This window comes from Pygocentrus nattereri, chromosome 5 (assembly GCF_015220715.1).
Source record: "Pygocentrus nattereri isolate fPygNat1 chromosome 5, fPygNat1.pri, whole genome shotgun sequence".
In the NCBI taxonomy this organism is placed as follows: Eukaryota; Metazoa; Chordata; class Actinopteri; order Characiformes; family Serrasalmidae; genus Pygocentrus; species Pygocentrus nattereri.
In genome coordinates this window covers 10,887,640-10,912,607 of record NC_051215.1, presented here as the reverse complement: position 1 = coordinate 10,912,607, position 24,968 = coordinate 10,887,640, and the positions used below count along the sequence as shown (strand labels likewise).

The window sequence follows — 24,968 nt, the reverse complement described above, 5'->3', positions numbered from 1 at the left end:
ACAAACAAGTATTTGCGTGTTGATGTCTGATGGTCTCACCCTCCTCAGCTGCTCCTCCAACTCTGTGACCCTCGTTCTCCACCCAGTCTCCTCCTCCTCTACACTCCTTTGAAGCGTTTTGAGCATTCCCTCCTGTAGCGGAGCAATTAAACACACCTTAAAGACAGTCCCAGCTCCAGCTAGGTAATACCAAACCAGCATGAACAGCACTGTCATCTCACCGTTTCTGCCAGTACACTCCTGTACTGTTCACAGTCTGCCTGTAGCGTGCTCTGACTCTCCCGAACCTCACTCAGTCTCCCCAGCAGCTCCTGGTGAATGAAAAGGACATATTAACACAAACAGTGCCAACAAAAGCTTCCACAGGGGGGCGTTATGGAGCTTTAACACAGAATGAGATGAACAGGAATTCGCCCTTACTGTCACTTTGCTTTGTTGTGATTCTAGGCACTGTTCTCTTGCACTGATAGTCTCCTGTGCTTTCTCTGAAAACTCTTGTAACCATTTATCCTGGAGGAGAAAGATTGGCAGCAATTTATTAAAATGAGCAAATGTGGAATAGAAGTTGAACAGAAGTTTATTAGTAGATAAAAAAACAGAACTGAGTGAGGGGAAGAAATGATATGGTATGGCTATGTTTGGGTGATATTTCTTTTTAAGAATTGCTGAACGTTATTTTATAAATATCTTGACAGATGACGTTATTAAAAAAAGACACTCGTGGAGCTCTTGAATAACTGGCCTCCCTGTCTCTGGGTGGGTGAGACGGCACTACCTCTCCCCAAATCCTTCAATGCAATACTACACAGTTTGGGTGAACATGGACCTCAACTGAATTAGTTCAAACTGTGGTCCCACAAAAAATACTTAAGTATTCAGACCTGAGATATTTACAAGAATTATGTCGCAATCCATTTAAATTTAACACACATTTATATATATATATATATATATATATATATATATATATATATATATATATATATATATACATATATATACATACATACATACATACAAAATCATCTTATATGGGGTACTTTCTACTATTAGGAGGTGGCTGTCCCAAACCCTAACCAAAAAAGCAAAAAACTTTATTGGCTTTTTTTTTTTTTTTAAATAATTAAAAAAAAAACTCCTCCCACATTTTCATTTTACTGCCCCTTTAGGAAGTGAGACTGCATGGCTGTACCTCATGACCACCTAATGAGGAGTCGGATCCCTTTTTTTTTTTTTAAAAGTAAATGTGTCCCAAAATCTGAAAATGAATGTACAACCGTAAGAACTGTCATTACCGAAGTAAACTTCTGTGTGCTTTGATGAAAATGATTATTTTATGTGTGTACAGCTGTGCAAAGCTGTGCTTGCTATTCATACACTGGCTAGTGTTCGAGTTCTGCTCAGAAGGAGCTGAACCGGTCACTAATGAAACAGTCACTATTGTAAATTTGTAAAGTTTAAGAGGTGTTATTTTTGTATTGATAGTGACAAAATAGAAAGATCAATCATTAGTTTTAATAAAATAAAGATAATTAACATATAGTTTAACACAAAGCAAAAGGATTTTAGTCTAAAGTCCAAGTCAGTTAAAAGTTTGAAATATGTTTCAAATTGTGACTTTGAATCAACTTGATAGAACAATCCCTATAAGCTGATATAACAAAACTGGCAGTTAATGTTCTTCATCCAATCATGTTGAGCTGTCCAGTGACGCTGTTTTAGTTGTAGTTTGGATATTGGCTCACTGCATGTCTCATTGGAAGTACATGCTAGCTTTCAGTCTCCCACCTTAGCAGCGTCATGTGATAAGAGAAGACCTAAATAGGATGTGGAATTGCACATGACTGAAGTCGGGGAGAAAAAATTGAGTTTAAAAAAAGCAAATATCTGTAGTTCATAGGTTTAACAATTTTAGGCTTTTATCAAATATTAAAAATACTGTAAAACATTTCCTGCAGCTCCTAATCAGTTTTCCCCACTGTAATGATAATTGACAATATTTGAGGATAACAATGTTGTACTATTACATACTAAATAAAACAACAAAATTGTTCAAAACAAATAAAATAACAGTGTTGATAAACACTCCTGACACTGTCCAATAACCCAAGCCTAGGAATTGGCCAAGTTCTCTATTACACTCCTGTCATACCCTTACTCCTGTCTTATTTAAGGTTACAGTGGTGGGAAGTACAGACAGCTAAAATTAGTAGCTGAAGTCTAAAAATGATATGAAAACTAGAAGTTGTGTTAAAGGGGAACTTAGTCACCTGTTTGGTGTTTATGTTGATGTGTGGGAAAAGTGACTGTAGTGCACTGATGGTCTCAGTCTGGAATGCCTGCAGATCCTCTGTGCTGTGCTGGAATAACAAGTATTAGCATTTATTTACACAAGATGTGATATTTAGTGTTTATACAAACTACTGCAACAACATGCAAGCAGCACAAACATTAAGGTCCATTCAAATACAAGGACAATGATTCAAATATCATTTTATCAATACAACAGTTGTTAGTGAAAATGGCTCAAAAATGGTTGTCAGTGAAAACTATCCAGGAATGCTTCTAAGCAACCAAATATGGATTTTTATTATAATGTTTTAAAATTTAACCTTACAAGTTTTAATTTAGGAAGGAAGACAACATGTGCTTCACCGACTTCAGAAAAGGCTTTGACTGTGTCGACCGAGTAAAATTATGGAATGTCCTCAGGAAAATTACTTCTTGATCAACAAGACACAGTCAGAACAGAACAAGGCTGCATCACTATATGTGTTTAACCTTTATGCTGAACACATAATAATAGAAGCAGGACTGGAGGAAGATGACTTAGGATTCAACATTGGTGGAAGAAATACCAATGACCTTAGATCAACCTGCAGGTGACACAACGCTTACAGTGAATAATCTGGAAGGCCTGAAGGCCCTTAAAAGGTAAGACTATAGAACAAAATGAGAAGATGAGACTTCAGCTCAATATAAAAAAAACAATAGTTATTACAACAGGAAAGACTGTTAACTCTATAATTGATGGTGAAGATGTAGAAGTGGTGGACAGCTTTTGCCTATTAAGATCAACTGGTAACAATTTAGGATCCAGCTGTCAAGAAGTAAAACAAAGATTGGCCCTTCTAGATGTTGGTCTTTTCTGTAGTTCTTAATGGATTTCTTTACCTTGGATGGCAAAGAAAAAAAATGGATCCTCAACCAAGTCAGGCCTCACCTTTCACTTGAAGCCCAGATAACTAAACTGAAGCTCTCTTATTTCAGATATACAGAAAAGAACCAATTAATTGGAAAGTTATGCTTGGAAGAGGAAGAAGAAAAGGATGGTCAACAATATGATGGATATATGGACATCCATCCACATATTGTGAACAAAATATTGTATGTATAATGTACAATAACATAACACACAATCTAATGTGGCAACAACAATATAATCACAGACCAATAAGCAGTATGGTAGTAAAGACTGTAAAAGTACAAAAAACACTCTAGGAATACTGTACACACAAGAAAATTGTAATAAATATGAAACAAGCTCACATCACTCTTATCCTTCGCCTGGTGTGCTTCCTCAGCTAGGCATTGCAGCTTTTCTTGTAGATCTGTTACGAGCCTTTCTTTCTCACTTAGACTGAAAGTAAAACCAGATTAAATAAACCACACGCCAAGTACTATCAAAACTTTCATACCACAATAAGAAAAATAACAAACTCAGCTCATTGTTTTGCAGTATTCATGTGTTATGGAAATCAAGTAGGTGTGCACCTGTTCTGCAGAGACTCCAGCTGTGTTGAGGTGTTAACCTGCTAAAAAAAAATTCACAGAGAAGTGTCACACATTACTTCAAGTGATCATAGTGGCTATTAACTACTTACATTTACTCAAGTGTTACTCAATATTTCTTTATGTAATGTCTTATCTTACTTAATCCAGGAGAAGTGTATTTACTGAATATCTGAATACTGGCAGATTTTCTGCATTCCACTGGTATTAGTTCCATAACTCCAGTATTGGCCAATGCCAGTAAAAAAGGCCACAGCATGTGGTTCAACCAGAATTTGGCAAGATGCTGAATGTAACTTACATTTGTGTTGTGCTCCTTATGCTGTTTTAGTTCCTCTTCAAGGGAGTACAACTGAGCTTCCCTCTCTCTCAAGCTTGAATGAATTGAAAGGCCGTTAGGATATGAATAAAGAACAGATTCTGTGTTTACCATTAGGACAGTATGGCTAAAGTAGTAATTGGAAGGGATTCGTTTTACACAGAAGAAATAAAGCAATGTACCTGTGTACTGTAAAAAAGATCAAGTAATGAGGGCAGCAAACCCTTGTTTAATAAGCACAAGATTGAAGTGTGAATTGGTATGAAAACTGAGGTAAAACACATCCATACCTTTTCTGTAAATGCTCTAACTCTGCTGCTCTGTTTTCAGCCTGGTGAGAAATATTTGGATTTTATTATAGATATATTATAGATCGCATAGAAGAATGTCCTGAATTTCAGAGACACAGCAACTACAGTAAACTTACAGTTTTAAGCCTTTCCAATTCCTCCGACAGGCTTCTGAGCTCCTCTTGTAGTGATTCAACTTGGTTCTGGTTCTCACTGTGAGTACAGAAGAAGTAACTTTCAGTTGTCATAATGTAAATTCCTGGTTTATTACGTACACCTGTCTTGTTCCTTTGCTCTTTGGTCATTTTATCACTTTGTGGGTTTACAGGTACTGATTGCAGCCCATCATATCATTGCTGTCGGAAGAAAACCTTGTATCTCCATTTTTGGCATTTTTCAGTTTTTGACATAATTTGAAAGTGTCTGTTACTCTTTACATTGTTTGTAAATTTTGTGATTAGAGACCTAAAAGAAATTACCCAAAATGACATGGCAAAAATTCTGGTTCCATTGACTTACATTGAAAGCGAAGTATGTTTTTCCTACTCCAGTAAAGTTACTATGTTGGAGATACAAGGTTTTCTTCTGACAGCAGCGATATGTTGCTACACAATTTATCACCTCCCTTCTACCCCAATTATCAATGGAAAGGGACTGTAAATGGACCACCACTAACCAGATATTGTGAGTGGTGGGCCATTTGCAATACACATTACAAATAATTTCTTGGAAAATTTTATGTTTTATGTTTACCAAAGTCATGCTACAGATGTAAATAAACTATTTCAATTTTATCATTGCTGATATTACCTCATCCACTTTGCAGTCAAAAATAAATTTGTCATGTTTGACACAGAATCTTTTCCCTTATGTTTACATGTTTTTACATATTTGAGTTGGAAAGCTTCAAAAAACACAGACGTGTATTGTATTTTAATATAACTGTACTAAACTGCTTGCATCAAATAACCAGACATCATCTTTTTTCCCCTCAACTAATGCCATTTGTTACTGTTAACCTTGTCAATGGTGTAAGTAGTAACATTTGCACTCACTCTGCTTTAAGCTAAATTGGTAATAAACAGCAGGTGCTTGAAAAAAAGTCTTTATTTTTGGTAGAGACAGTACTAAATAGTAATCTTGCTCAAATAGGGTTGTGGCCCACTACATAAATTCATCAGTATTTATGGCAATAAAACTGTAAATACATCAGTATTCACAATAATATAAGGCATACACACTTGTTTGATGGTGACTCTGTCTCTGTTGCAGCCCCTTCCTGTTGAAACATTATATTAGTTAATGAATACTGCTATACAATATAGTACTGCAGATAACAAAGCACAAGTAGAATGTCTTACCAGCCTAGAGACTGTATCTCTCAGCTGAGTCAGTTCCTCCTCAAGCAAAGACACTCTGCTCTCTTTCTGCTTCAGGCTACAGGAGGGAAAAAGAGACAGTAAGTTGGAATTTGTCAAAATGAGGATTTTAGTTTTGCAATAAATGTTTAACTCAGAATTAAGATTTGTTGCCCTGTATTAAAATCAAATTTAACCCAAAAGGTCAGACTTTTACAAAGAGGACAATAAAGCTGGCCTATGTAGGGATATGTTAAACCTCTCCTTGAGGTCTCCTGATACTGCTTATAGTTATCATCCAATACCTGGTTCAGCTAATCAATGCTTAATCAAGGTTTGTTGGTGGTGACTTGAAAACTACTTTTGTAAAAATGAGAAATTCTTGTTACTTTTATAGCATTTTTGTTTGTTTGCATTTATTCTAATGTTTTGTGGTGTTTTTACAAGCAACAACACATTAAGTGCCAAGATAAATGGTTTTGATTTATATCCTTAGGTGCCTCTGTATTGTAATACAGGTAGGCTTTAATATGAGCTACTTTTCATTGAATCACTTAAGATGAGCATTTAAAAATGTCTGTCATCATCAAACTACTCAATCACTCTACTACCCCACAGGAAAAAACAACACACAGCTAATGACATCACACAGGGTGAGTGTGTGCAAGATGGATTTGTTAAAGTGTTGGATTGGATTAATTCTTTTTCCTTCCGATATCTGATTCAGCATATTCTGCTCATAGCAGCATAATATAGTTGATGCACTATATGGCCAAAAGTTATTGATTTCAGGCGTTTCAGTCTTGCCCATTGCTAACAGGCGCATAAAACCAAGCATCTCCACTGACAAACACTGTTAGTAGAATGGGTCACTTCAAACATCGCACTGTCACAGGTCGCAACACTTGCCACAAGTCAGTTCCTAAAATGCTAGATCTGCCCCAGTTAACTGTAAGTGGTATTTCTATGAAATGGAAGTGTCTAGGATCAACAATATCCCAGTCACAAAGTGGTAGACCACGTTAACTCACAGAGTGGGGCTTATGGGCACTGCAGTATTTTCCACACAAAAAAAATCTCTCCTCTGTTACATTACGCAATACAGAGCTCCACACTGCCTATGGATGCAACATTAACAGAATAACAGTGCATTGGGAGTTTAATGGAATGGATTTTCATGGCCGAGCAGCTGCACACAAGGCTAAAACCACTATGCACAATGTCAGGTATTAGCTGAAGTGGTGTAAAACACTGTCACTGGACTCTGGAGAGGTGGAAACGTGTTCTCTGGAGTGATGACAGTAAAGTTTGGCTGAGGAGAGATAATGATCTGGGGTTGTTTTTCAGGGTCTGGGCTTGGTCCTTAAGTTCCAGTGAAAGGTAACGTTAACGCTACAGCATAAGACGATGGTTTGGACAATTACATGCTTACAATGTTGTTGCAACACTTTGGGGGTCTGGTGTCCACATACGTTTGGCCATATAGTGTACATATACACACTGATAGTGACAGGCCTACACTAGATACAACAATAATGCACTAAACTTGCATTTGTGATACACTTTTAGTTTGAAAGTAGTTTTACTTCTATGTTTGATAAATTGCAACATGTGTGACAGAACGAGACTTGAACTAGCAGCTAATCCTTCATATCCTTCAAAACTCCATACCCTTCAATGATAACTGAAGAATCTGCAACAACTTCAAAAGGAATGAAGTGTATATGAACTTATGACATCTCCAAGAAAATGATTCTATCTGACATGTTAAGGCTGCCTGGAGGATGGAGGCTATGTTTGGATAGGAGTCCACATTGCCAGATCACATTTACACATAGTTCTCTAAGAAAAAGGCAACAAAAATTACCTGATTTTTGCTTCCTCCAGCTCTGACACCAAAACCTGTTGAAAGATCCAAACTGACATTAGTAATGATGATTATGGATCAAAAAAGGAGTGTCATTAGTAGCCTTTACTGGTATCAATAAGCAATAAAACACAGTGCTTTCAAAAGCAATATATCCCATACTATCCCAAAGTACTGATGTCCACTTTTTTAACTATTGTGTCGTGTTGGTGTCTGTGGGACCCATTTTCAACGTTTACCAAAAGAAAAACTATGCGCTTTATTATTATTTCCACCTCAGCTTCCTTGGCCTTTGCTCATTTTCTGTGAAGAATATACAAAAAAACAAATGTAATATATTTTCAATTACTTCACACTGTTCACCCCTACACATTTATATTATACATGTGGTGTTGGGGTGAACCCACAGAGAATAAAAGTGTGGAGGTGCTGTCTTTCATAATTAAAACCCCAAAAAATTAACTTATGTTTCAATCCTTCATTTTTTCTCAACTAGCGACAATTCTTAATGTTCCGCACTGATTTTCAGACTTTAGGACACATATACTTCGAGATGTAGCTGCTCATCATGTGACCATGAGGGACAGGGATGCAGTCTCACTTCCTGCTCTAAAATGCAGGGGGTTGGCTAAAATAAAACAAGCTTCCGCCTACAGACTAGCTGTGTCCAAAACTGTGCCCTATTCACTATGTAGGGCACTATTTTGGGGTTCTGACAATTTGTAGAGGTACCTGAAAACATCCAGTGCACTTAAACAATCCCACAGTGCACTGCAATAAGTAGTGTGCAACCAGTGTACCCTAGGAGAGGGAGGATACCCATAAAGCACTGTGTCGTTCATGTGCAATTTCCCTGGAGATTTCTGAGCCCAGCTACAATGGCAGCATCTCCAGAGATCTCCCTTCAAACAAATGTAAGTAAACTGTCTATGTGTACAGTCAAACTCAGTGGTTATATTGGACTGGTGGCATGATGTTTAAAGTGTTTATGCAATGGAATTTGCTTTCGCACACTATTAAGCAACCCATATGGCGTAGCATCTGAAATCACTTACAACTATCAAGATTACCACTCCAACAATATCTATGTCATGAACGAGATTTTTAAATTTAGGGTATGGTGATTACAGAGCTATTTCGGACAAGGCATATGTGTTTCGATAGTAGCATGAAAACGTACAACATCAATTTGGGAAGTTCTTTTATTTGAAAATAAACTAGCGATAAATCCAAATCTTTCAAGTTCGCTTTGAAAGAAATATATTTTAAAAAGTAGGGGAGAGATTTTAGGACAGAATCTCCCAACAGAAAGTACCCTGTATATGATGTTTTTGTATATTCATAAATAGCTTATTATTATCTCAGTGAATCCCTTGGGGTTCAACACATCATAAAATAATCATTGTAAACATCTAAGATCTGAATACTTTATATATATATATATATGTTGCTGTTGTCAGAAGAAAACCGCGTATCTCCATTTTTGTTGTTTTTTTGTTTTTGACATCATTTGAAATTGCCTGTTACCCTTCACATTGTGTGTAAATGTCATGAATGGACCAAAAGAAATGGCCCAAAATGACTTGGAAGAAAGTCTGGTTCCACTGACTTACATTAAAAGTAAAGTGTGTTTTTGCCTTCTCCTGTAAAGTTACCATTTTGGAGATACAAGGTTTTCTTCAGACAACAGCAAGATATATATATAGATACACACACACACACATACTTTTTTTTTCTTCAAAAGCTGTAAGACTGTGTTTGAGCTCATTAGTTAAAGTGGTCCATAAACATGTCATGATGTCTCTTGAACACCTCCATTCAGTAAAAGTGTTACTGTAAATTTGCCAAACTATCACTGTATTTGTATGCAATGTTTGATTCAGGAGTGTTACCTCAGTGTTATGTTCCTGCTCCTTGCTCTGGCTGGCCTCCAGCAGTGTGTGGACAGAGCCCAGTTGTTCTTGCAGCTGCCTGTTCTCCAGCTCAGCCTGGCTCAACTGCGCCTGCAGGCCTTCCACTTGTCCCACCTGCTCCCTCAGCTCCGCCTCCAGGGCAGCCATGCGCCCACGCACCTCTGTCACACATAACACAGACCAACATCTATTAAACACTATGTAGTACAGACCTGGCAAAGTGGAATGCATACAAAATGCTAGGGGTGGGCAATATGGCGATATGTTGTCATTATAGTGATAATGTCTGTCACAATATGATTTTCTGGTTGTATTATGGATATCATTAGTACTTAAAGAACCAAGTTTCATTACAAAGAGAACATATTTAGCTGTATTAAACTGGATTTAGCGTCAACACAGTCTGTCAACTATTTTTAAAAATTCACTGCAGTTCAGGTTCATTATTATTGTTGTTGTTATTATTATTATTATTATTATTACTACCCTGTGTGTTGCAATCAGTCAAAATGGTGATAGTGCTCTTTAAAAATAATATCATTATCAAATTAAAGTTTATAATTTTTCATGAATATCATAATGAATAATGAAGACAAATTAATTAAAAAATATAATTTTCCATTACATTAGCATAAAAATCTAAAAGTGATTGATACATTATATGTTCAAAAGTATCCATATACTTCTAACTAGTGAATTCAGCTACTTTAAGGTGGACCAATTGCTGGCAATTACTGCACACCTTGTATAATCTCCATAGAGAAAAGCAACGCCAATTTAATGGGACGCTCTGGAGCAGAAGCCTAAGGTCACCATGCCCAATATCAAGCATCAGCTGGACACAGCCTTCCAGCACTGGGCTGTGGAGAATAAGTCCTTTACTGCTGCATTATCAAAATGCAAGTTACTATGGTTAGACATTTCATCATTTTGGAGTAACAAGACAAGTGCAGGCAGTGAAAACTAATAAATTTCAAGGATATCTTGGGGAAAAAAAGAGATAAGCAAAGGAGTCATATATGCCTCATACAGATCAAGTGTCTTTAGTGCAAGTTATATGTTTTGGTACCAAGTTTGTGTCCCTTTGTTAGCATTCCTCTTAATGACAGGTCAATGAAAGAGGCTGAGCTTCTTTCGCTGTTTAATCAGTTTCCATAACTGAAACACACCCAGACTTTCACTAGTTTACTAACTTCTGTTAACTGTCAGAGTGTCAGACTTTCAGTGTGGTCATTTTAGTTTATGCTCTTTATCCTTCAAGGTTAAAGTAGCAGTTCACAACAGCTCATTCTAAAATCGCATGAAAGGAGTCTTTTAATCTTAGGTAAATATATATATATACAGATACAGTAAATATAGTTTATACCACTTCTACTTGAGGTCTGACCATAGTCTAATGTTCTTGTGGCTGAATTCAATCAAATTCTCACAGCAATGTTTCAATATCTAGTTTAAAGCCCTCCCAGAAGAGTAGAGGCTGTTGATGCAGCAAAATAGGTACAAACTCTCTCTTAATACCATTAAGCTACAAGTCTACAAAATTTTGGACATATAGTGTTGTTTATGTTTTCACTGTAGATTTGTAGCCAGTTCATTGGACACCCTGCACACCTGAAAGGAGCAGCACACACACAGCAACAATATGATAAAATAAGAAACAGTAATTATTGTTTCAAGTGTACAATGACATGAAACATTTGTTTACATACACATACATAGTTTGATATTAATTTAATCAAGATTAACTAGATTAATTAGATCTCATCAACTCTAAAATGCAATCGATTTTCATGGTTTGACCAGGGCTTTAGGTAACATAAACTAGAGCCCAATTTAAACATGGTCCAGGGCGATTGTGCCTGTCAATAATCGGAAATAAACTCAGTTGGCCCTTGAAGGGAGAATTTTACAGCATATTTAAATGCATATAAATAAATAAGCCTTGTTTTCTAAACAGCTTGTGTAAAAGTATTTGTTCCAATTTCTTAGACTAAGAACTTAGACTGACTTTTGCATTGCTGTTAATGTAGTAACTGTGTTCTTTAATGATCCAACGACAGGACTGATTGTGGAACCAAATATTCACAATGAACAATGAATTAATGATTCAAACTTCAATGCTGGGGCATTTTTGTACCTCTATTTTTTATTTCATAGGCTGTCTTTGTCACTTCTTGGGTCATTTTTGGCATGAGCCCTGGTTAATTCTGAATGCTGCATCAATAAGTTCACCGAACACAACCCTACCTGTGAGGGCGACGCTGTCTTGCTGAGCCTGCCCCAACTGTGTCTGCAGACTGCTGTTGCTGCCCTGAGCCTTCCTCAGCTCCTCACTCACCTCCTCTAGCCTCCGCTGCAGGGCCTGCTCACTAGACACCCTGCATGTCTGAAAGATACAGCACACACACAACAACAAAATGGTATAATTAGACACGGCAAAAATTGCTTCCAAAGTGACATAAAACTCATTTTATCAGTTGGTAAAATCACATTGTACAACAAGGACATTTACCATCACTTATTTGATTTTTTTCCAGTGAAGCACTTTGAACATAATTCACTGTAATAAGGCACAAAATTTTTTACAAAGTGATAACTGATAACATGCTGAGACGCAGCCAAAATATTAGCAATAACAACCTGTGTGAAAAAACAGACCAGTAGATGACTGAATACTACTTTCATTTCTGAAGAAAAACTCTCAAACAGATCAAGAACAATCAAGAACAACAGATGTATTAAAGATTACCATTAAGAAAACACAGCAGAATGACTACTAGGATTTACTTATCGCTGGTCAGCTTCAGGAGCAGAGATGATCTCACCTGAAGCTCACTGAGCATGTATTTTACTTGCTAAAGGCTATAAAACAAGCAAAAACTTCATAATACAAGCAGGAACTGAAATGACAGAGGAAGGCTACAGACTGCATTATATATCTGGTAGAGCAACACCACCTAAGATATTGGCATCTGTAAGTCTGTAGCTGAGCTTATATGACTACATGTCTTTACGCTACAGCTTCATTAAAGGGCCCATATCATATATCATAAAAATGTTCATCACTTGTTTAAATAGTGTTTGCGGTTACGGGAAATTATATTATAGAAAGTTTTAACTTGCACTGAAATTATAAAGAGAGTTCAGCCCAGCTTTTAGAATGAGGCCCTATATAGGGCACTGAGCTCATTTACATACATCAGTCTTAAAGGCATGCTTCCAAAAAGCCTGCTTAATTCTCAGTTATTAGAATTAAAGTTATGAGAATTAAGACGGGTTGGAAAATGAGTATGTAAAAAGTAGGAAAATGGACATAAAAATAAACCTGGTACATAAATTCATAAAAGGAGCTCAGGAAAAATGACTTTACGTCTAGCATTGTTCAGACAAGCTTGCATTCCACTTTCCAACTTTCCTCCCTAATGTGTAGGGCTGCATTCTAAACCTCCACTCAGTGCAAAGCAATCAAACGCAATCAAATAATGTGCCAGCATGCAAACATGCACATCAGCAAGGCCAATCCTGCCAAGAGGCAAAGACTATGGTTAAGCTAGCAAGCCTAATCAAGCCTAATCACAGAAACATACACAGAGGAGACTCTGCAGAAACACTGCCGGGCCTCAGAATAAAGATCACAATGCAAGCCAGCAAGACATTAAAGCAAGGCCCAACCTATTTGCTGTTGAGTGCTAAGACAGCTTCTGAGCATGCTACCAGTTGCATTTATTTCCATCTAACATCTTATCTAGCTGTCTGATGGTGTAGGAAAGTTTTTCAAACTGCACCTGGTGATAAGACTGTGTTTAGCATATGGTCTAGTAGAAAGTTCTTGAACAGCGTAAAAAACATGATCACACAGAGAATGAAAATAATTTTTGGGTTATTTTGGGTTACATCAAGGTGAGCTGGTAATCATACCACACTTTCCTTTTGTACCATAACATTTATAATCCAGCAGAATAGAAATGCTAGGGAGTGTCTCAGAGCTAGATGACTGTTATTTTCAATAAAAGGTGGGGGTGGGGGGATTGGAAATTCAAACAAGACATTAGTGGTTAACATTATTTTTACCCCACCTACATAATACAAAATAGAGACATTATCAACATTTCTTATGACTTTTCAAGGCGGTAAAAAATCATTAAATTTGATAGAAATTTACAAGAAGACAAGTCATTTTGTCTTTTAATAATTATGGTATGAGGAATCAAGCTTAATATGATCAGGGACATGAACTAACAAGGTAAAAAAAAAGTCAATTCTGATTTCAGGTTGACTTTGAGTTTCACCCAGAAACACAAATAAACTGCAAAATAATCAATATAATTAAAGCAATGGCTTAAAGAATCAGATCAGCGACAATAACTCAGTTACGGTTTCTTATATGCTTCTCAATCACAGTGCTTGACAGACAATTTGTCATTGGTGGATCCAGCTGGGATGAACCAATCACAGGTCTTGTTGTGATGCTCACCTGAAGCTGACAAAGTTGTTTCTCAGCAACACTGGCCTTAGTCTCCAGACTCTTCCTGAGCTGTTCCTCTGAACGTAGAGCCTCTAACTTCTCACCCAGCTCCTTATTCAGCCTAGCGCAGTCCTGTCGCACCTTAGCCAGCTCAGCATTCTGCCTGTACATGCACAAACCAAAAGCTACGCTTACATGCAAACCTTAATGTTTAATTTGGCTTTATCAGGTCAGATCAGAGCTTTCTGCTTTGACAGTTCACATATATGTTTGTTCGAATGAATTCTAATTTTACCAGCATGAGCCTTCTCATTAGGGTCACATGGCCATATACCAAACAAGTATCAGATCTAGAATAATGTACACTACATGGCCAAACGTATATGAACAATGGACACCTAAACATCACATCTGCTTGTTAAATATCTCATTTCAAAATGATAGACATTAATATGGAGCTTCCGCTCTTCTGGGCTTTCCACAAGATGTTGGAGCATAGCTATGGGGACTCAATTCCATTCAGTCGCAAGAGCATTAGTGAGGCTGGGCACATGTAAGGCCTGGAATGCCGTGTTCCAATCCATCCCAAAGGTCTTTACTGGGTTTAAGGCCACAAAGTAGGAAGCTCACAATACATTAGAACAGCATTAATATTTCCCTTCGCCAGAACTAAAGGGCCTTGCTGAAACCACAGAAACATCCCCAGACCATTTCCCTCCTCATCCAAACTTTACCTTTAACACTGTATATTCAGACAGATAGTGCTCCCCTGCCAGGTGGCCTTAGGCTTGTGTGTAGCTGCATGGCCAAATTAACTGCTTTCTTGAAGCTCCCAACGAGCAGTCATTGTGCCAACGTTGCTTCCATGAGCAGTCTGGAACTCTGTATTGAGTGTTGCAGCTGAAGACGGACAATTTTTACTTACAACCAATTTAGCTCTGTCAGCTTGCTTGGTCAACCTCTTAATGGCTGAGATGCTGTTGCTTCTAGACATTTCTATATCACAACAGCAGCACATACAGCTGACTGGGACAGCTCTAGCAGGTAGTACATTTGAGGAATTGACCTGTTGAAAAGGTGGCATCCCACAACAGTGCTATGTTGGAAGTAACTCGGCTCCTCAGTATGACCCATTTTACTGCTACTATTGATCCATAAAAATTGCTTGCTGCTGCATGTTTGATTTAATGCAGCTGTCAGCAATGGGTGTGGATGAAATAGCAAAACCAACAAATTAGAAGAGCTGGTGTACATACTTTTAGTCAAATAGTGTATGAAATGGCTCAAATCTGAAAAGACCAGATTTTTGTGTTTATAAAGCTTTGAAAAAATCATATCTGTGTCACATTTTGGTAAAAAATTTGAATGTGTGCCACTTCAAGCCTGCTGAAGTTCTGAGACTACTGCTATTAATGCACTATTTACACAAGATCACCTGAATGCTGCTACTCACAAAGTTTTCTAATAGTCTCTCACAAATGAAAAGCCGATACTGAGCAAATTAGGCACTTTTTTGTGTTTTTTAACCTTCCCAAATCTAACGCTAACTCTAGCTAATTGTTTTTCAATTTGATTGATTGCTTGATGGATTGACTGATTTGTTGTCTTGTCTTGGTTTGTTTGGCAGTATATGTCTCAATAGCCTTAAAGGTTAAGATATAACATGACTGACAGGCAAGGAGAGAGATATACATCCTTGTCTTGACTGGGTTAAAAGGTGATGGTGCACTTCTTTTGTTTTTTTCTCCTGTATATAGAGACTAAGGCAGCTACAGAGACTGTTTTCCCCTCTAAGCATATATTTTGACAGCTGCTGCAACATAAGGAGAATTTTACCAAACATTACAGAGCGCTGACTTAAAAATCAATGACACTAACTTGAAATGTGCAACTGAGACATACTTGCTATCTGTCTGGCTGGTGGCTTTGTTGAGGGCGTCTCGGAGAATGGAATTTTCTTGCTGCAGACGGGCAAGCTGAGCATTGGGGCCTTTCTCCAGCTGCTCCTGCAGAGCTGCAACCTGAGAGAATCAGTGATGAGATGCACAATACTTTAACTGCTACTATAAGGACTCAGATAAAGTTAAATTTAATAACTTGACTACTACGCCACTGTCAGCCTTAACAGGCGGGCATTAGACTTAGGCATGAAACTGTACAGGTTGGTTCCCCACGGATTAAGACTTGGTATTCATAGCATTTTGAATGGAGAGTCTCTATTGAAAAGAACATGTAGCCCAGAACTAGGCTTAACCCCTGTCTGGATAACCAACCCTACATTTGTAAACAATCTTGGAGCTGTCATGGCATTGTTGTAGTTTTTTCTCACCACCAGTGACACAGCTTTGCTGTGCAAATTCTCAAGTTGCTAAGCTGTCAAAATGACAGCCAATGAAAGTTCACTTCACACATATAATGCACTGAAACCACTTTCACAAACGTGGCTTCAAATTTGGCAAGAAAATGTCCCGAGTCAACTGCATGGGAGCAAAATGTTTTGGAAAAAATATCTGACAATTATCAAATCTATGCCAGTGCACACTCAGGACCAGTCACAAGATTGGACACACTTGACAGAATGTATGATGCAAGCCCTAAGGCCTCTTGCGTACCATAGGCCTGAACCCCACAGGTCATGATATAGTCATGAACCCAGGACTGTGCATTGATCAGCATGCACTGACATTAGAATCTAACAATAATGTTAGACATTCTGATATAACGCCTCATGCTTAAATGCTTGTTTCAAAGATAAATATGAATGGTCAATGTGACTGCTATGTGTTTACTTCCAAAATGGAAATTCAGAAATTACATATATAAAACATGAGTTTGTAAATAAAAATGAGAAATCTAGAAAAAAGTAAAAACAAGAAAACTGTTGTAAACTGTAAAAAGTGGCAGAGGGCAGATGTTAAGCTTTTGTTCATCTAATCTTTTTTTATTTTGCTCTATATTGTTTAATTCAAAATCCTTTTTTAAGTTGAATAAAAACACATTACATTGCTTGTTACCACATGAAGTATTTTTTTTTCAGGTTGGAATGACAAACCCTTTTTTTTAGTATTAGTAGTTGTTTTTTTTTATTATAAAAGATTATGAGTAGGTGTGATAGTTCATTAAGAACTAATGATTCTACCTGCATGGAAAAAAAATATGCACCCTAACTTGAATGCAACAAGCTATCGTTTTGGTGTGATTTGGTCTGACTGTGGTTACTTTAGCATTGAGCTGCTGTGTCTCAGCAAGATGGTCCTGGTAGCTGGCTTGCATGCGGGCCTGCAGAGCAATCATCTCCTGCTCACGCTTACTCAGCTGAGAGCTCAGCCGGGTCTCCACTGAAGCCACCTTTGACTTCTCTGCAGACAGCTCCTATCAAACACACACACACACACACATACGTTCAGTACCATTATATTACTAACCAGGGCAGTATCATATTAGGGATGTGTACTTCTAAATAGATCTTTTCAAAGTTTTCCTGGTTCATCTTTTTTCAGTAAAGTATTCTGAAATCTTAGAAAGTGCACACATGAATTGTTACTGTTCACTTATGTCCATTTTTAATGTTCGTCCTTTTAAAAACTCTTATTACTTAATCAAAATAATATATTTACTCAATTATTGGTATAATTTACAGTGACAGCTCTAGTCAAAAATGCATTCCAGTATCAACTAAGCTAAAAACAAACTAAACATAATGCAGTCTTCAGCAATGTGACAGAAAACTGATTTAGTGTATGTTTTGTTTTGTGAGATCTCACTTTAGACAGCTCTCTCAGGCGGTTCTTGGCAGCAATAGAGTCTTCCTGTGCAGCAGACACCTGCCGCTCCTTCTCTTCCAGCTGTTTCTTCAACACCGTCACTGGATCACCCTTCTGAGTGGCCTGCAAACATGACATTACATCAATTACATCTAAACAGTCCAATCTCCCAGTGTCAATACCTGATGAAAAAAAACTCCCTTTTTCAGCTTCATTTATATTCAAAACCAACTTTAAACTACAGCAACTTCCATGTGTTTTGTTTACTTCCCACATTAATCACAGTAAGGTAAATTAATGACCAGGTAAAGAAGAAAACTACTGTTTCTCCAGAACATTCTGTAATTTTACATTTTTATCCACTAAAATCATCCATAAAAATCTAAATGTGCAGAATCATACATGTATGCCTACTGACATGACACGTATGTCAAGTTTACAACTGCTAAGCTTAAAGTACCATCTATCTGCTTTTAATACAGTAAGACCAGCTATACTGGTAAATCCAACACCATGATAACAAAAAAAAAACACCCACAAATGTTAAATGCATCCAGTCCTACACTTTAGCATGCAAGTAACATGCTGAAAGACAAAATAAACATTTACTATGAAGAGAACTGATGAAAAATAAGACAATAAGAGGTCATTAAGAAAAACTAAATCATCAAAGAATTCTGGGTAACCCTGTGCTAGGTGATTAACTGAAAATAAACACTAGAGGTTAAATCACCATCATTACAAATGACATAGAAGATTCATTACAATTAAATGTTTTTTTTTCCTCATTTCAGCATTTGCCTGAACACATTCTGCCCCTTTAACAGGAAATGTTCAACATTTATCAGTGAGACTAACTACACATGGTTAAAAAGTAGTTAGGTACTCTCTCTCACGACGAAGGAGCAGTTTTCTCCTCTTATCTTGTTTGACTGGTGCTGCAGCTGTATGCAGTGGAGTAACATGTAAAATACCCAGCATGCAACATATGCTTGGAATTACAAAAATTCTGTTTAAATTATAAAGATCAATAACCTGTTCAAAACAGATATTTTTACAGTGTAGTGTTTTAAGTGTAACACTTCCACCCCTCCAAAAATGCAGTTTGCAGTCTAGCGCTGTGTTTTGTACCAGATTCTGTCAAAGGTATAGTTTTTAAAACACTATACAGAACATCTCTGGCACAATACCTTTAACCAAACTCAAAGTACCACTTGAGGGTTAACAGTCTGGCAAAAAAAGTGTCATTTAAACATCTTCCCCTTAACCAAAATGCAGTTGATCAGCTTTTGATTTTTGCTCATTTGAGGCTTGTGCTTCCATTACGTCTTTCAGTTTAAAACTAAGGAAGCAACCATCTATTAGATAACTAGCTTTTTTGAAGGTACGGAGACAATTGTGTACATTTCAAATTTTTCTGTGCTGTGGTGTTGGCCATACCGTGTGCCAGGTGTCCTGAAGTCCAGTCTTTTCAGACAAGATCTCACTAAGCTGCTGGGCTTCTCCTTCACTGAACACCATGCTCTTCAGTGTGGACAGCAGGGTTTCGTAAGGCAGATGTAGAGGAGCATCTACAGCATCCACAGCTACTGCTTTAGAGAGGAGACATGCAGAAGGTTCATTGGCTTTACTTTGCTAAGTACACTAACTGCTGCAGAAAGACGTTATTGACCCATCCATACCTATAAAAAGCTAAATGTCTTAATTCAGTCCACTGTCTATTTCATCCATCCATCCATCCATCCATTTTCTAAGCCGCTTCTCCGTCAGGGTCGCGGGGCTGTCTATTTCAAATGATATTTATTTTTTATAGGTCTGAAAGGGCACACTGGGTAGTTTTTGTCATGCTGTCAAAATAATGTTGGCATTTATTTAAATGTGACACATGCCAACTCTATCAAGAACAACATAATGCAATGATCTTTAAAACATAGAACCAACAGGGTATATTGTTCTTATGCTACTTGTTAAAGTGATAACCTAACTGTAATTCTCTGTCGTCTTTGGGTAAGTGTGGGAGTTTGTTTCAAATATTTGTACTACACTTTTTCATGCACAACACCAATTCACAGTCACACTGACAGGTTCTCTGCTGCCCAACCCATATGGTTACACTGCTGCATTCATCTCATTAATATCTTTGACTGATGTTCTGATTTCATCAGTGCTGGCACCTCTAGCTGACATGGAAGATGACTGGTGGGACACCAGGCAGAGATGGCACCCCATCAGGGCCGATGATACACTCCCATTGTCTGGCCTCTGAGAGTCTTTGTGTGCACGCATAAAGGAGTAGCAAAGGCGAATGGATCGTTTGCACTGGACCCATCAGCCTCCGTCCCCATAGAAATGAGTGAAACCCCGCACACCTTTACACTCATGCCTTTCCTTGCACATTCCAGCTTCTATTAAAGGGCTTTGGGGCAAATACCACATCACAAAAAATTTAATAGGCTGCCAGTGTGTGCATGTGTGATACAGAGAGAGGGTGTGATAAACAGGAATGTGACAAAGTTGCATGTCATACATTTGAGCACTCCACTGGTTAGCCAAGTTAGCAGCTCATATCTCTGAAACGTTTTTCACAAAATTGAGATGCATGCATCTGTTGCAATGAAGTTTCAAGTCAGCCTAAAACGTTATGAATCTCCAAATAATGTAGGAGTAAGGAGTTTTTAAAAAGGTTGACAAATAGTTTTTTGCTTAGATGTATGGTTCTTGGGGTAAAAAAAACCTTTTTGATGCTGAACCTATGCATTACTACATACATACCATAAATACCTTACTTCAGGAAGAACCTTAACCTCTTAAAATCCCAGGTTTATTACATACAACCCATATTATTCAGTAACTACAGGGATTTCAGTAAAACTGTTTGAGCTATTCTTGGGTTATAGAAGTGTGTAATAAAACTTTGGGCTTGTTGTGTGTCCCTGGGGATTTAAGGGGTTAACATAGTCATTAAACACACTTGATTCAACTGAGTTAATTAGCAAAGCTGTTTCTGTTCTAAGCTCCCGCAGTGTGTTTTGTTAGCCATATTAGATTTAGCTTTAATAATACTTACTTTTAATCAAGTGTCATTGAAATTAATTTTCTACGACACTGTTGGACTGTATTGCATACAATTTGTATCCTTGTTTCCTGACAGCCAGTATAACTCAGCTTGCATTGTACTGGAAATCTACTAGAAACCTAGAAATCTACTCTAGAAAATTCACCTGAAAATTCTGAAGCTTGTGATTTCAGTGATTCAACTTGAATGTTAAATTTTCTTCTCAGCTAAGTGAAGCTAAATTAATTTTTATCCACTATATATTGGATATATGCAGATTTAAAAAAAATTCTGATTTATTTTTCAAGTATATGATGCTTTTTGAGGGTAAATGGGGTTAGTATTAATAAAATGAACCTGTTTCTGCCAGCCCCATAATGGCTACTTCACCAGAAGAATGGAAATCAACTTCCATAGTTTTGATTAATATAACAAAATGAAATAGTTTCACTATAACTCTGTTACCAGATTAACCAGGGCACTGTTGGCTCTCTGTGTATTAAGCTGCTAGTGAGCAATGAGGGGTGAAACGGGAGGGGTGAGACTCTCCTGCTTTAAAAACAATTCAAACTTCTCAATAAAGACACTCATGTCGAGATAAAAGATACAATTGCAGCTTTCTTCATAACAAAAATCAAGCACAACAGCCACAATAAAAACAACATTTACACACAATAAAGCCACTTTATATAAAATGTTAACTTTTTGTTTACCTACAAAAATCCATTTACGTTGAAATATATTCCATCACCTTCCTGAAAAACAAAATTCCCTAATGCATCAATAAGGGACCTAAAAGATTAATGAACCCAAACTTCCTGAGTGTTATTACTCTATGCTAAAATAGTTTGGCTAAAGCTGAAGCTTGGTTTCACTGGGTTGTTTTGAACAGTTCCCTTAAAATGACACCAATTACATTCAGAATGCTTCTCCTTAAAACAAACTGTAGCACTTACACAGCCTCTGCTTAGGATGTGAGGTGTCTGAACTGCTCTTTGAAGCAGTCAGAGACAGCTAACATCAGCGCATGCCAATACTACACAGTCACAGGAAAAAGAGTTTAGGGCTGTTTTCCAGAAGAAACAGTCTAGACAGGTCCCAGAAATAGACCTATGAAATCATAAATTAAGAAAAATATGTTGAACTACTCCTTTAACCATTCGTAGTAGCAGTATTCAAAACAGATGGACTAACAATTGAGCAAAATGTTGGTTTTCTGTTTTAACAGAACTGTAAAATGTGAACGTTTTGATTGTTATTTTGTGCTTTGCAACTCTGAAACGATAGTACCTTAACATGAGCTGTTAAAGACGTGACTGAATAAACCTGATGAATATTTCTCATTAAATGAAGCCACCCCTGTAGGTTATAATTATGTACACAGTCCTAGACCATCTGGCAAAGAAGGTGGTATATGTGTCATTTGTAAAAATTCATTAGACATAAATCAGAAACACAGTCTCACTTTTAATTCTTCTGAAATTGTTTTCATAAACATAACCAATCCAACCACATTTAATAGCGTACTTAACCTAATTAGTATTTATAGGCCATCAGGACCTTATTCAGAATTCTTAAAAGAATTCAGTGACTTTGTTGCAGACCTAGCAGTGAGCACCGAGAAAGTACTAATTGCAGGAGATTTTAATATTCACTTTGAGAACACAGCAGGTCCATTAAAAAAGGCATTCTCATCTATCTTAGACTCTGTAGGCCTTACTCAAAATGTAATAGGGCCTACACATTACTGTAATCACACTTTAGATTTAGTTTTGACTGTAGGTGTTGACATACATAATCTAACTGTTCAGATCATTACCTAATTTCATATGAACTAGGTCTTAGTGAAAATGTATATACATCACCCCGTTATTACATGAAGCATTTAATAATGCCAGATACAGCTCAACACTTTATTGAAATCATTCCAGACTTATCAACCGTAGCTTTTCCTTCATCAGACCCAACAGAGCTAGACAGATTAACAGACTGCCTAGAAAATATGTTCTGATCAACCTTAGATAACATTGCACCTATAAAAATTAAAATGATGCAACAGACAAAGCTCGCTCCATGGTACAACAATGAAATACGCACGTTAAGACAGACAGTATGGAAATTAGAGCGCAAATGGCAACTAACCAAGCTGGAAGTATTTCACTCTGCTTGGAGAAAGATACTTATCAAAACACACTCAGCACACCTGTCCTCACTTATCGAAATCAACAAAAACAATCCTAGAGTTTTATTTAGCGCAATCGCAAAACCTAGCAAAAACCAGGCAGGATCTGATCCTCAAATGCCCACCAACTATAACAGCAATGATTTCATGGACTTTTTCAATAACAAAATCGAGAATATTAGACAAAAAGTTCAGCCGATAACAGTAACCTACCCATCATCTGTTTGGCTGAAACAACACAAAATGTGGTTATAGAAGAGAGACTGGAAACATTTTGTCCACGTCAGCAGCCAGAACTAGAAAAAATATATCTCAAATTCTGCAACATGCACACTTGACATTATTCCAACAAACCTATTTAAACAAGTACTACCAGATATAATTAAACCCATTTTAACAATAATTAGTTCTTCTCCTAGCCTAGGTCATGTACCCAAATTATTCAAACTAGCAGTGATTAAACCTTTGATAAAGAAGCCAAATCTTGACCCCAGGGAATTGTCAAGCTACAGACCTATTTCCAACTTATCATTTATTTCTAAGATTTTAGAAAAAGCTGTAGCCCAGCAACTCTGTTCCTATCTACATAGGAACATATATGAAAATTTCCAATATGGTTTTAGGCCCCACCACAGCACAGAGACGGCTCTAGTTAAGATAACAAATGATCTTCTTCTTGCCTCTGATCAAGGCCACGTATCTCTCCTGGTACCACTCGATCTAAGCGCAGCTTTTGACACTATAGATCACTCTATTCTCTTAGACAGACTACAAAACATGGTTGGAATTAGAGGAATAGCGTTATCCTGGTTCACATCCTCCTCACTGATCGGTTTCAGTTCATACAATTAAATAATGTATCATCTAATTATATAAAAGTGAATTATGGAGTTCCACAAGGTTCTGTTTTAGGTCCTCTGTTATTCATGTTATACTTGTAACTATTAGGCTTAGTTACAAATAGACATGGAATTAGTTTCCACTGCTACGCTGATGATACATATCATATTTGTACATAACAGCCAAACCAGATGATAAATCCAGATTAAATAAAACAGAAGATTGTGTAAAAGATACAACTGGATGCTGTAGAAGTTCCTTCTTTTAAACCCAGATAAAATAGAAGTTCTCCTTCTTGGTCCAAAGGCTGCTCAGAATAAATGCTCAGATTTAATGTTAAATCCTGCTGACTTCTCTGTAATACCTGGTTCAGTAGCTAAAAATCTTGGTGTGATGATTGATTCAGATCTAACGTTTAATCAACACATAGGTAATGTTACAAGGTCAGCGTTTCTTCACCTCCAACATTTCAACGTTAAGAAATGCTTTATCCCTACATGACGCTGAAAAACTGGTACATGCCTTTATACCTTGAAGGCTAGATTACTGTAATGCATTGTTGTCAGGATGCTCCAACAGGAACGTAAATAAACTTCAATTAGTTCAGAATGCTGCAGCTAGAGTACTCACTAAAACCAGGACATTTGATCACATCAGCCCAGTTTTATCAGGATTACATTGGCTTCCTATCAAATTCCATATTGACTATAAAATTCTCTTATTGACGTATAAAGCCCTGCATGGCCTCTCACCGGAGTACCTGCAAGATCTTATTTCCCATTATGAACCGCCTTGATTACTCAGATCACAGGATGCAGGTTTTCTACTGGTTCCTAAAATTCAGAAGACTTCAATGGGGGGAAGAGCTTTTTCTTACAAAGCCCCCAAATTGTGGAATAATCTCCCAGTTAATGTTCAAGACTCTGACACAGTCTCAACCTTTATTTAAGACTAGACTGAAAACATATTTGTTTAGTTTAGCTTTTGATAATTAGCCTTCCCCTTTATATAAAGGCAGGAGATCCAGGGGTTCATGGACATATGAGGCTTATGGTAAACTGAGATGTTGGTGCTGTTGATCCACCACTTCACGCGATCACACAGGTTTGTTGATGATGGAGTG

The 24,968-nt window shown here is 37.3% G+C and overlaps 1 protein-coding gene across 9 annotated transcripts in view; it reads right to left on the bottom strand.

The window, feature by feature from the left end:
* Positions 1-24,968, bottom strand: part of rrbp1a (ribosome binding protein 1a) — a 43,769-nt gene that overhangs the window by 11,333 nt on the left and 7,468 nt on the right. For 7 of the 9 annotated variants that reach the window (XM_037538852.1, XM_037538853.1, XM_037538851.1 and 4 more), the window contains exons 3-21: positions 19,209-19,360; positions 17,769-17,891; positions 17,224-17,376; positions 15,907-16,025; positions 14,014-14,167; positions 11,787-11,925; positions 9,519-9,700; positions 7,627-7,661; positions 5,763-5,838; positions 5,643-5,680; positions 4,539-4,614; positions 4,402-4,442; positions 4,094-4,166; positions 3,775-3,815; positions 3,550-3,640; positions 2,271-2,360; positions 421-510; positions 222-311; positions 40-132 (exon numbers count right to left, since the gene is read on the bottom strand). In XM_037538852.1, coding sequence (XP_037394749.1) covers positions 40-132; positions 222-311; positions 421-510; positions 2,271-2,360; positions 3,550-3,640; positions 3,775-3,815; positions 4,094-4,166; positions 4,402-4,442; positions 4,539-4,614; positions 5,643-5,680; positions 5,763-5,838; positions 7,627-7,661; positions 9,519-9,700; positions 11,787-11,925; positions 14,014-14,167; positions 15,907-16,025; positions 17,224-17,376; positions 17,769-17,891; positions 19,209-19,360 — 1,856 coding nt within the window. The remainder of the gene's footprint in view (positions 1-39; positions 133-221; positions 312-420; positions 511-2,270; positions 2,361-3,549; positions 3,641-3,774; positions 3,816-4,093; positions 4,167-4,401; positions 4,443-4,538; positions 4,615-5,642; positions 5,681-5,762; positions 5,839-7,626; positions 7,662-9,518; positions 9,701-11,786; positions 11,926-14,013; positions 14,168-15,906; positions 16,026-17,223; positions 17,377-17,768; positions 17,892-19,208; positions 19,361-24,968) is intronic. The other 2 variants (XM_037538855.1, XM_037538854.1) reach the window with 2 other exon arrangements.